Raw genomic sequence first — 12,027 nt, forward strand, 5'->3', positions numbered from 1 at the left:
AGGCATTGACTTAAGCCTGTTCTGTTCAGCAGCGTCTTGTTGAGTCTAATTGAATCACTGGGAATTAAAGCTAAGGAAGTGCTTCAGTGTTGTCCCAAAGTTGGACCAAATTTTTAGAGGCTGTGTGATGTTTTAGAAAAAAAATAATGTATTTTATTAGTGGTGGTCATTTTGTGTTGTAAGAGACAATAATTCTGGATTTTAGAGAAATAATTCTGGATTTTATATGTACTGCTCATAAAGTGATATAAACCTAGAAATGATAGAAGCCTTGTGTCAATCAATTGTGTACATGAGCTATAATTAATACCAGCTGTTCAGAAGTGAAATGTTGTTGCTCTTATGCTATATAAGAGAATAATAGGCAAGGTTCTAGAAACACTCTCAAAAGGGTGGGTAACTCCTTAATTCCCACTGCTGTTAGTACCACTTCAGCATCACACATCAGTATAATCTACATGGCAGTATTGTGGAACTCTGTTTTAGTTCAGGATCTGATTCAGAAGCAGTATCTTAAAATTATATCAAATTAAAGAAGTGGTCCAAATAAAAACAAAGCCTTGCAGAACATTGAGTGTTATTTTCTATTACTGCTGGATCGTACAAGAGTCAATAAATTACTTGTTTGTTCAGAGAATCAGTTGCATTTGTATTTTCTTTTCTCCAAAGGCACCTCAAAAAATGGTTTGATGGATTTGAGGCTGTCTACTTGCTATCCAGCAGTGGAGGTGCTAGCCAGAGGAACAGGCTGTGTTCAGGGGTACTGTGTTGGTCAGTGATTTCCCTCTGATAGTCCATTTACCATCTAATGTTAACACTTGATGGTCTTTAGGAGCACAATTATTTGTTGTTGGAATAATATACCTCAGAAGCTGACTTCTGTGCTGCAATGTTTTTAAGGTCTGGGTGCCAAGATGGGCAAATAATCACAGGGCAGGGCTTCTGAAATGTCTGGTTTATCAGCTCTGTACATGGCAGACTATCCTGGGTGTCAGGAGCCCCGTGAAGATTGATGCTGCACATTTCTGTGGCTGTCTAGTTTTAGTTTGAGGCTGTGTAGCTCAGTCCTTACAGATTCCAGAAGTGAGGGTGGTACTGAATGATGGGCATTTACAAGGGCCTTGATTGAAGGAGGGTTTCTTAGCACAGGGCACAGAGCTTCTGTGGTTTAAAAGGGTTGGCTGAAGATAGGTCTCTGCAAGGGTCTTCTGAAAAAACCCTTGGGGAGATTCCTGGGGGTAACTGAGAGGAGATTTTACCACAGATTCTGTTTTGAAAGCATCTGGGAGATCATGGACTTATGTAAGTCAGTGTTCCTCCTCAGATAATCTCAGGGTGAACAGTGGGAGAATTGATTATTAAAATTAGCATTTTTATATTGACTTACTTCAGAAGGAAATTTAATTCATTTTACTGCATGGAATACTCATGGAATACTCAGCCTCTAAAAAGGATGCATAGGGGAACTGTGATGAGCTTGTTGCCAGAATCCCCACGTGGGATGCTGTTTGGGTAGCTGAGAGGCCTGATAGACATTTGAGTGCTATTATAGGAAACCACCACTCATCACTAAGCCAGAATTTCCATGCTGTCTGGAAAAAGCAATTGTTTTTTCTGCTAACTTCAGCAACTTGCTTTCATGTAGCCTTGAGGATCCTTCAGGATTTGCACTGAATAATTTGACACTTCTGTGTATTCATTGTTGTGAGTAAGGTTTTGCTACTGGTCTTGGTGATCCTTGTGGGTCCTTTCCAACTCAGACTATTCTGTGATTTTTTTTTTTAAGATAGAGCATCAAGTGATGTGTATGAGATGGCTGCTCAGAGTATGCTGAGGAGCTCTCAAATTTCTAATTACCTCTGTCCTATGTTAGAAAAAAATCACTCTTTTGAAATAGTGAATGATCCTCTTGTGTATGTCAGATGTGTTGAAGGCATAACTCAATTTTTTTTTTGCCACTTACAAGGCTTATAAACAGTTACTACGCGTTAGAGACTTGCAGATGTTGGGTGTGAGAAGGAAATGTTTAGCATGATCTTCCAGCCCTTCAGCAAGGAGTTCCAAAGGGTGAGTTGATTATCTTGAAATACTGTCCCTCAGTAAGTCGGTTGTGGAACCAAGTGCAGAGAACCTTTGTGGATGTGATGAAGATCAAGAAGGGCATTCCCAGAACATCAGATAAGAGAGTCTGGATTCACTGTCTCTTTATCACCCAATTTTTATGGTGATCTGTCTTGTGAAAAATTACTGTGCACTAATGTAGAAATATGGCAGAATAAATTAACTTTGTGCCTCTCCCCTTTGGCTTGCTAACCACTAATCAGGAATCCATCTGTTAACAATCATGTTGAGTAATGCAGGAATACAAGTTTTAATTCAAAGACTGGCTTGGCTTAGTCAACATTTGTTTGATCATCATCTGTTTCTCAGCATGTCTTAGTTTGCTGCATACTTCATTGCAAGATTAGTGCCTTTTCATTACTGAAAATAGTTACAAAACTCCCTATTGATTTTTCTGTTTGAGCTTAAAACAACACCTGACCATATTCAGTTAAGCTGTTCTTGACTCTTCTTTGAAAGGATTATATTTTTTCTTAAGCAAATATAAAGGTAATAATTTTGTGAAGTCCTTTTGTTCCTGCTAAGTATAGGTGATGCTCTAGAATGTGCTTTTATTCACCTGCCAAGTGATCAAAGGCAAATGTGTGTGGACAGACATGACAGAAGTTCCTCCTTGCTGCTGTTTCAGAGAATGACAAACTCTTCTAAATAGGCTCTGATGCTTTTGTATTGAGAAGAGCATGAGTGGAGCTGCTGCAGTTTCACTGACTGCAGAGCTGAGTTAGCACTGAAGTGTGTTCCTAGCTGACAGACTGAGAAAGCTCTCAGGCTCCTGGTGGGTCCAAAGCAAGAGTGGGATGTCCCGAGGTTCCTGTTCAGCCACAAGAGCCACGTTCATGCCACATTCATGCTTTGTCACTGAGAAACTGTGCAAATTGTACACTGAAGCTGTAGACTGTCAGAACCTGTAGTGAAATCCCCAGAGTGTCCAGATAAGGATATAACCCCTACATAAACACAATCTAATTTTCTTTATCTCTCAATCACTATCAAAGGCTTGGAAAACTGGAACCACCAAACACATTTCTTTCAGTCACAGAACCATCACAGTTACACTGTTTTATTTCGTGTATGTTGGAGAAGGTGATCTTTTTTCAGATAGGATCAAGCAGGTGCTGGTGTTAAATATTTCACTTAATACTGAACCATTCATATGCATAAATCTTTATAGGGCTGAGGCCTTAGGCCCTGATCTTGTATGCTGTTCTGTGGGGAATTAATTGCAGTATCAAAGCTTGAGATAGAAGAAGAGGCATGGGAGGAGGATAGGAAACAGCAGGGAAAATAGAGAGAAAAGAAGCATGTTTGTGCTTGTGTTCTGAAACTTTGAAATAAATGTGATTTTTTTTCTGTGCTGTATTTATAAATGTCATTATTTCCTCGCCTTTTACACATTTGAGTGTGTGGCACAAAGTATTTTATTTGTAAATAACATAGGAGTTGTCTCTCATTGATTTCAAGTTACAGTTGTTAATATTTTGGGTTATTGCCCGGCATTTATATACCTCTAAATCTTTATATTTCATTATTTTAGCTGTATTATCTCTATTCATGGGCTATGCATACCTAAAAATAGGAAAGTATTTAAATACTGGTTTCCTTACTCAAAAATAATGCATGTTTCATCTCCTATTTTTAAAATTTGCTTTCTGGTACTGAAGCCTTTACGTCCTATTTTCATGCAATAAGTTTGATATCTTTGCTTACAAAATGTTCTCAATTTCTTTTTTTATAAGCTACCCTAACTTATCATTCTGGTTTATCTAATTAAACTTGTAAATGTCCTTATAGGTTATTTTTCCTTTAAAAAAAAATCCATTTTTCAAGGAAGCAATGGACCTGGTTTCTAGACTGGATATGTGCCATGTCTGCTGTTTAGCATTTTGTGAAAATCTTTTAGTTGCTGCAGAAGCTGCAAAGAGATATGGAGGATGGGGTGGAGAGAATGGATGCCAGTCTGTTAATTGCTGTCTTGTAGTCAGCCCCACATCTGGCCATGAGATGCTATTTTGAGGATAGATAGCTCTGGTGTACTTTGTTTATTGAAGCTGAAGAACTGAAGCTGAGAAGCATTGGTTGTGATCAGAATTGAATTGGACACAGAAGAAAAGTATCAGTTTTTCTTAGTTCTTCTCTGTTGAGCAAGTAGAGAGTCAGACCAGAGGCAGAGAACTGGGGGATTGGCAGTGATTCTTTCTGGATCTAAACCAGAGCAGGCTTGGGCTGTGCTGTCCCTCTTTACATGACTTTCTCTCCTAATCCTTCTTCCCTGGGCTGAGCTGTAACTTCCATCCCACCAACACCCCTCAAAAAAAAAGTGTGAGGTAAAATGGGGTGTTTGGAGCCCCATGTGCTGCTGTCACTGGGTGCACTGGTCAGTCCATTGTGCTCTCATGTGGGTGTGAGTGCCACACCTCACCATGATCAGGGCACTCACTTTTGCCAAAGGAGCTGCACTGCCATGGTCCCTTTTGCATCTGCTGTTTTCAGCAGCAGATGAATTGTAAGGGGAAAATGATAATACTTCTATGGAAAATGTGAGAAAACATTTCAAAACTGTGGCAAAACGCTACCAAGTTTAAGATTTTTTTCTTCTGCCTTGTTTTAAAAATAGATACTCTGAATATCTATAGACAGCACAAATAGTTTTAAGACAAATTGGCACACTGTAGGAGTGATACAGATAAATTTGCAGGAAGAAAGATCTTTATAATGCTTCTTCAGATCTGATTTGAATGGCATTAGTATGAGCTAGCTACAGTCTAGGATTTTCCCTTAGGCCTTCTCATACATGTGTAGGCAAGCAGCTCACTAGTATCTCTTCATGGGAGTGCCTCCTTCCAGGATTTCCTGGAATTCCTGAAGATCCCTGTCAGATACCTGTGGCTAATGACTGCAGTAACATCTTTATCAGTCCCTGGCAGCTGGGAGGTTTGATTTCCCTCTCAGTCACTGCTTGGTCACCTTACCTGATAGGATTCTTCCAGATTTGAGATTCAAGAACTGAGTCTGCAGATAAGCAAAATGACACTGCATTTTTCACCCCCTCTTTTAAATAGGTATTTCAGTACCTCCTCGAGTCTCACTGTGCTGGGCTTTTACAAAAGAGGAATTCCTTAGAGACCGCATGGGCTATAGACAGACAGGCTTACAAACCAAGGGTTACAGGCAGTTATCTGTGAAAGAAACACAAAAGATGGGAGAAAATTACTTCTCCTCTCTTTACAATACAGCGTGGAGGAGAAGTGATAAGGCAGATTCCATTCTTGAACTTCATGCTGTGGTGTCTCCAGCATCTTTCAGCTCAGAAAATATTTTTTCCCAGCTTGTCATCCTGTGCACAGTGCCCACCTGCCTCCCTCCGTCCTGTCCCAAGCAAGGGGCTGCCCAGCTGCATTAAGAGTGGAGCTGCTTGGCAGCATCAAACAGTGAGGGAATTTTATCTTTAAACCTTCAAGTTTTGAGCTGCAAATCCTGTAAATTAGTTTAAGAAATCAGAGCCTGTAGGCACACAGTTTGTGGTGATTGTGAGCTGCAAGCCCCATCCCCAGTGGGCACAGCTGTGAGAAGCAGTGAGCAGCACTGACAGCAGTGAGCCATGGAGTGCCCAGGGGCACTGAGCAACCACCAAAGGGACAGAGGGCACACAGGGCCAGTGCATGAACATGAGGGTATAAAAGGTTGGGCCAAAGAACTAGAAGGGCAGGTGCTTGCAGCCTGCTGAGGTGGTGTGATATTACTCTGTATGGGTTGAAGCTTTCTGACATTTTATGGTGATGCTGTGTGTATTATATGTGTGTATTGTGGCCATCTCAACTGTGACATATGCTGTGACAATAGTCTCCAAGGCCATGTCAGGTAATACAGAGATGGAAGGCAGAGAGAGAGTTGTCTGTAGAAAGCTTTGGTTCTATTTACTGCCGTGGCAATCTCAAGCACAGTCCTTTACTTTTACTGCTAAAAGCAGAAAGGACTGAGGAAATGTTGAAATAGGGTAGCAAAGAACTTGGAGTAGTTTCACACCATTACATCTGTGCTTTATTTTTTCTCCTTAATAGTTCAGTCTTCAGCCAAGAAAACACAGTAGCTGACAATCAGCATTTCAGAGAACATGCTGCCTGTGTCAGGCCACTCCTAAGATATAAATGAAAAATCTGTGACATTCTGAGAACCCCCTTGCCTGTGCAGCAGTGAGCACAGCCTGTTTTCAGTGCTGTGCAACAGAGCCCAGAGGTTGTGGAGCTACAAGTCACAGAGATCCTGTATCCTGGCATAAAGCTTGAAGTTACACATTCCACAACATGGGTAGACTTGACTGAGCATAGTTTAAAGTTTATTTGTGGAGGTATCCATGGAAAAATTATAAAAATTCACTTTTAAAAGAGTAGTAGCCCATATAATCTTTAAATTTTGAGGAAGCTTCTTTTTTTTTTTTTTTTTTTATTATTGCAGTTTAGAGTAGAACTGAGCTGAAAATATTTTATTGTGACCCCACCTGGCAGCATTCCCATAGCAAGGTGTTTCCCAGAAGCTTTTCTGACTTCCAGTTAAAAGCCAAGGTACTTCCTGGCTTGCAGCAGATACCTGGAGTCTTGCCAGCAAGAATCTGCAGCTAACAATCCCTTAGCTTGTGCCTTTGATTTCCTAACAGTTCTGTGTTCAGGGAGAGAATTATCAATAAAGAAGGCTGCAGTATTTATTTTCATTATTTTCTTTATTTTTTATTCAACTGCATACTCTTCAAGTAGTTGCTGTAATTTCCATTTCAGAAAGGTTTGTTATGATACTGAGGTCTAATTTCTAGCTGATGCAATGAAAAAGAATTGTTTTTAAACCTCAGACAATGATCTGCTGGTAAAGAAAACACCCCAACAGAACAGTTTTCAACTTTGCACAGCAAATTAAGTCTTTAATTTTGCTCAGAAAATGCCTTTGGTTTCTCATATGAACATTGGGTTGTGGTCTTTTCTGTCTCTTTTTGGTTTTAATTATTTCTTTGCAGGTCTGGGGTTATTTTGAGATGTTTAGATAAATGCAGTAACAAGTACTCTCAAGCTGTTGGAATTGCTTTGAATTTACATCCATATAGTGCAGTTGTAAAACATAATGAAATCAACATTGCTTGATTCACAAGGAAACATAAGGAATGACAAAAATAATGGTTATATGTCTGCAGAGTGATGCTAGCACAAAGCAACACTCCAGTGACAAAGACTTTCTTCCTCACAGCTGAAGGTACTATTGATTTTTTTCTGTTCTTTTTATATGCCCTGACTTAAATTATGTAATCCAGACTTCCCAGTTGTCCCAGTCAGTGTATGTGTTACTCTGGGTAAATTGGATATTTAATGGAACATTGATTTGTCTTATTTGAAGCCTAAATGAGTTTAAGAAAGCATTAATTATTCATTGATTATTCATTTAAACTGGTCTTGAGTGGAAGTCTCAACCTAGCTTGTCTTGAAAACTTCTTTGTGTATCTCTGACCAGAGGTTTTATTCATTAATAGGAAAAAAAAGTCTTCAGGCAGTGCCCAGCAGTCTTACACAAAAGCAGCCATGCACCTTGTCATGCTGCTTGGGCTGAACTGGGATGTGGCAGGCTTTGTGTGGAGACAGGTGTCAGTTCACATCCTTAAACTGGAGCTGGCAAATACTGAACCTGTGTTTGTTACACCCCCGTGCTGTGGGTGGGCACCTCGTGAAGGCAACTGTGAGCCCTGGTACTGAGGCAAGAACGGGACTGGCTGTCTTAGGTGCTTATGTGACTCTTTCCATCCCAGTCCCTGGGAACCTGGTCATGGGATTTATTCTCACAGTAGGCTGAGGTTAACAGCGCTGTTGCACTCGGTTTACAGTCCCAGACACTGAAGACACAGAGAAACTAAAACAGATAACTTAATTTTAAGCTGGTAGGTCCCAGGCTCAGTGACTTAGCTGAGCTTAACTGGATGGCTTTATTCCTTTTGGGTTAGGGGATATCACCCAAAGGGCCCAGATATCTGTTGTGGAGCAGGGGTTGGAATCTGAGTTATCCAGATTCCAAATTAATGTCCTGTCACTGATAATACTGTCTGGAGTCTGTTGTAATTGTCTTAGACATGATCTAGGGTTGCCTTTTTACATTATGTGCAGTCTGTGATGCCTGAGAAGATATCCTGTAGTGGTGGTGGGGAGGGTTGGTGCAGAGAGAGCCTGAACTGTGGACTCTCTCAAGGTGTGAAATCCCTGCAAGGAGATGAACCCAGCTCCTGACTCTGACCTTTTCAGATCCAGAGCAGCTTAAAACTGACATGTCCAGTGAGCTGACTGGACTTCAGTCAGAAACATTTCAATAAGCTGCTTGTAAAGGTATTTCTCTTTCTTTTTTCTTTAATGCCCCGTTCTGTTCTGATTGGTAACTATGAAAGGTCACCTCTGCCACTGAAAGGCCTTGTGTGTATTGCATGCATCCAAAGGAAAAAGCTTACAAGCAATTCCTTACAGGAGGGTGAAAGTCAATTATTCAATTTTGACCTACAATGCTAAATGGAGGCCAGTAAGACAAGCACCATAATTAGCTTCACTTAAGAGATCAGTCTGGAAATAGCAACTAACAGTATTTGTATTCATTTAAATGGCTTTAAAGGCAGAACTGGAAAGAAGCTGCATCATGGACCAGCCTTGAAAACAGTTATTTACTCTCCTGTAAAGAGCAGAGGCTTGTGTTTCAGATCAATACCAGAAGATCTGGAACCTGGTGTGCAGAATGTCAGGGTGTCCTACACGTGTGAGGTGGAATAAGCAGGATGTTGCAGGTACAGATTTCACATGGCACCATATAAATCTTAGGGAGCATTTTTCCAAATTCTTTATGCATTTCCTCTTGTGAGCAACTTTAAAAGTCCACACTGTTAACTTCGGCTTTCATCAGGCCCATCTCAGGCTGTCTGGGTCTGAGAGAGAATTTTGCTCATAATAATTTAATTAGTTAACAGTCTTATGTTAACAGTCTCTATGTTTGTCTTTTATTCTTCCTTCCTTTCCTTCTTTCTTTCATTCTTTCCATATTTCCTTGGTTTCCAGTGAATAGTTTTGTTTGTAAGAATAATAACTTCCACTCCAGAAACAGTATTGCATTGCAGACTATTAGATGAGGTTCACTCAAGGTAAGGCATTCAGTGAGCTTTTACTTCACTGGAGCTGCTAATTGAAATACTGGTTGGCATTACCAGCTGAATTCTGTTCACCAGGATGGGCTGAATGACTGCTCAGGGGAAATAGTTTAAGTGAGGCTACCAGAGAAAGAGGTATTAAAAACTTTGAGCTTGAGTGGAATAATTCAACCATTTTCTTTGAAGTTTGGGGTTGGAGATGAGTGGTGATAGGAAGAAGAGCATAACAGTTACCATATTAGTCTGGCTGGACTTATAACAGAAATTCCTTGGAATATTTTTTATTCTCTATTCTTGATTCTATTACTCCCCTAATCACATATTCAGCTTTTTTATTATTAATCTTGTATTTATGTAATGCAAAATGACAGTAGAATTTCCTCAGTAAGACATTTATAAAGGAGAGCAATGTAAAAGGAGTTCATGGAGTGGTGAGGCTTTTCGTCTAGAAATCCACTGAAGAAGGGGAGGGATCTGGTGCAGTAAATATGAGCAAGGTATCTGTTATATTGCTGCATAAGCAGTAACCTGAAAAACAGCATAGTCTTGGCTGGGGTGATGCCAGGAACTGATCAGGAAAGGAAAAGATCTCGAGAAAATTCTGAAGATGTTTTCCAGTGTCAGTGAGAGTGATGTATGAGCACTCAGTCCTTTGCAGGCCAGGAAAAGTAGGACAGGAGTGGTATAAAGACGGAGACGTGGGTAGAGGTATGTTTTCTCCGAAATGTTCTGATGAGCACCACTAGTTTGAGAACAATACTACAAGGAGGAAAGCTTCCTACTGCTAGAATGGGTTGTGGGAGGAAGAATTGAAGGAGCATAGGTTTGTTTGGGAACATTCTGGGTAATACTTTCCACTTCAAACAGTTCAGTTGAGATTAAATCTTGCTCCAGCTTACACCCGTGTGCTTCTGTTAGGGCCCCAAGCTGCCACATCTGAAGAGAAAGTTAAACATGTTTTAGAGAAGCCAAATGTGGAGCAATTAAACTTTTATTACAACAATGAAATCCACAAACTTTTCCTGTTCCTATCCAAGCTCTGCTCTGGGTGGTTGGGTAGCTGATTACCACTGCCTGGAACTGTGTCTCCCTGACAATATTGCAAATACGTGGGTAGTTTCTGCCTATTCATAGTATCTCTAATTTGCATGCAGAGAGTAATTTCTGTTAGAATTGATGGGGGTAGCGACAAATCATATTTGCTTCTTTTCTCTTCAGGAGTGCTTTCCCTGCATTAGGTGTCTGCTGTAGCAAAAAGGAGATGTTTGTAGTTTATTTTTAGTGTAATCATTTGCATACAGACTATCTGGTTCATCTGGTTTCCCAGAACTTGATTTGGAATCGCTTTCCTTCCATCCTTTTTGCTTGTATTACATACTTTCTTAGATTAAATTAGTTTGTACTTTCCTTGTGCTTATCCAATGGTTTGCACACACTCATGTTCTTGGAAAGAAAATGGCAGGCATTCTGAAACACTTTGTGGCACTTACACTGTGGAGGGAGTTTTTCTTCATCTTTCTGTAGCAGCCTCAGTGGAAAGAAGTAGTAGTTGATGTGAACATTTTAAACTACTAGTTTATGGAAAGAATATATTTAAATAAAATGGTGGTAACTTTTTAGATGAGCATAAATCATGACCAGATATATTTGTATCATGATGTAAAGTCTGAGAACACAGAGTTTTGTATAGGAGAAAATACTCTTTTTGTATGGATTGAAATATTTTTTGTTTGCTTGCTTTACAGTGGCCCATCCTCAGGAGCCCCACCACCCCTCTGAAAAGCCAGTCATCCACTGCCACAAATGTGGGGAGCCTTGTAAAGGTGAAGTGCTCCGAGTTCAAGCCAGGCACTTCCACATCAAATGCTTCACCTGCAAAGGTAAAACCTTGGTATTCATCTATTAGAAATGACTCCATTTGTGCAAATGTGCCTTGAACCACTGATGGGACGTTGTGCGTCCTGCCATCAACCCATTACAAATATTCTCTTTGCTCAGTACCTGAGGGATTTGAAGGTGGGAAGGGTAAAGAAACGTGGTGATACTTAGGAAAATTCTGTTTTTTTGTAGTTTTTGGTCTTTTTCAAAGATCTGGATTTTTTTTTTTTTTAAACTCTTGATAGCAGTGACTGTCTTTCATTAGGGATAGTTAAGAAAATTAAGGTCCTTTGTACTTAATTGACTGCTGAAAGTACCTGCTTTCAAAAAACCCACCAGAAAGGTTCTACAAAGGTGTTCTGAGGCTTTGTGTCATGGAGATGCCTTGGGAATGGGGATCGTGCTGCCCATTCCACAGAGAGAGGACCTGAGGGGCTTTTGGCAACTCCAGCTCATGCCACTGAGCCCTCTGTGACCACAACAAAGACTCGCTGTTTTTTTACAAAACAGAGGTTTAATGAAGCGTTAAATAATTGTAAAACTATGCTTTGTGAATTCATTGCCTTTGAAGATGGGTGCCACAGAGCAGGAGGCAACCCTGGCTCCTTCATAGGGTTTCTGTTTAATGAACAACAATGCAGAGCTGGCTGAATTGAGTAACCACAAAACGTAGGATGAAAGGTGAGAATAAGGAGAAATGCCCAGGTCCCTGTGCAACCACTGTCTCCCAGCTTAGCACAGGATAGATACAGCACAGAAAGGGATTCAGGCTCCAGGTGAACGTGGCAGAGCTGGTGGCAAACATGGAGAAAAGTGCTGGAATAAATCAGACTAACTGGGCAACTAAAAGACAGCAGTGGAATCAATACCACATA

General features: G+C 40.4%; 1 protein-coding gene across 3 annotated transcripts in view; it reads left to right on the forward strand.

Annotated features, from left to right (window-relative positions):
- ABLIM1 (actin binding LIM protein 1) overlaps window positions 1-12,027 on the forward strand; it is a 144,536-nt gene that overhangs the window by 32,973 nt on the left and 99,536 nt on the right. For all 3 annotated transcript variants that reach the window (XM_053983491.1, XM_053983489.1, XM_053983490.1), the window contains exon 2: window positions 11,020-11,154. In XM_053983491.1, the coding sequence (XP_053839466.1) occupies window positions 11,020-11,154 (135 nt within the window). The remainder of the gene's footprint in view (window positions 1-11,019; window positions 11,155-12,027) is intronic.

The sequence above is a fragment of the Vidua macroura genome, chromosome 8, assembly GCF_024509145.1.
Source record: "Vidua macroura isolate BioBank_ID:100142 chromosome 8, ASM2450914v1, whole genome shotgun sequence".
In the NCBI taxonomy this organism is placed as follows: domain Eukaryota; kingdom Metazoa; phylum Chordata; class Aves; order Passeriformes; family Viduidae; genus Vidua; species Vidua macroura.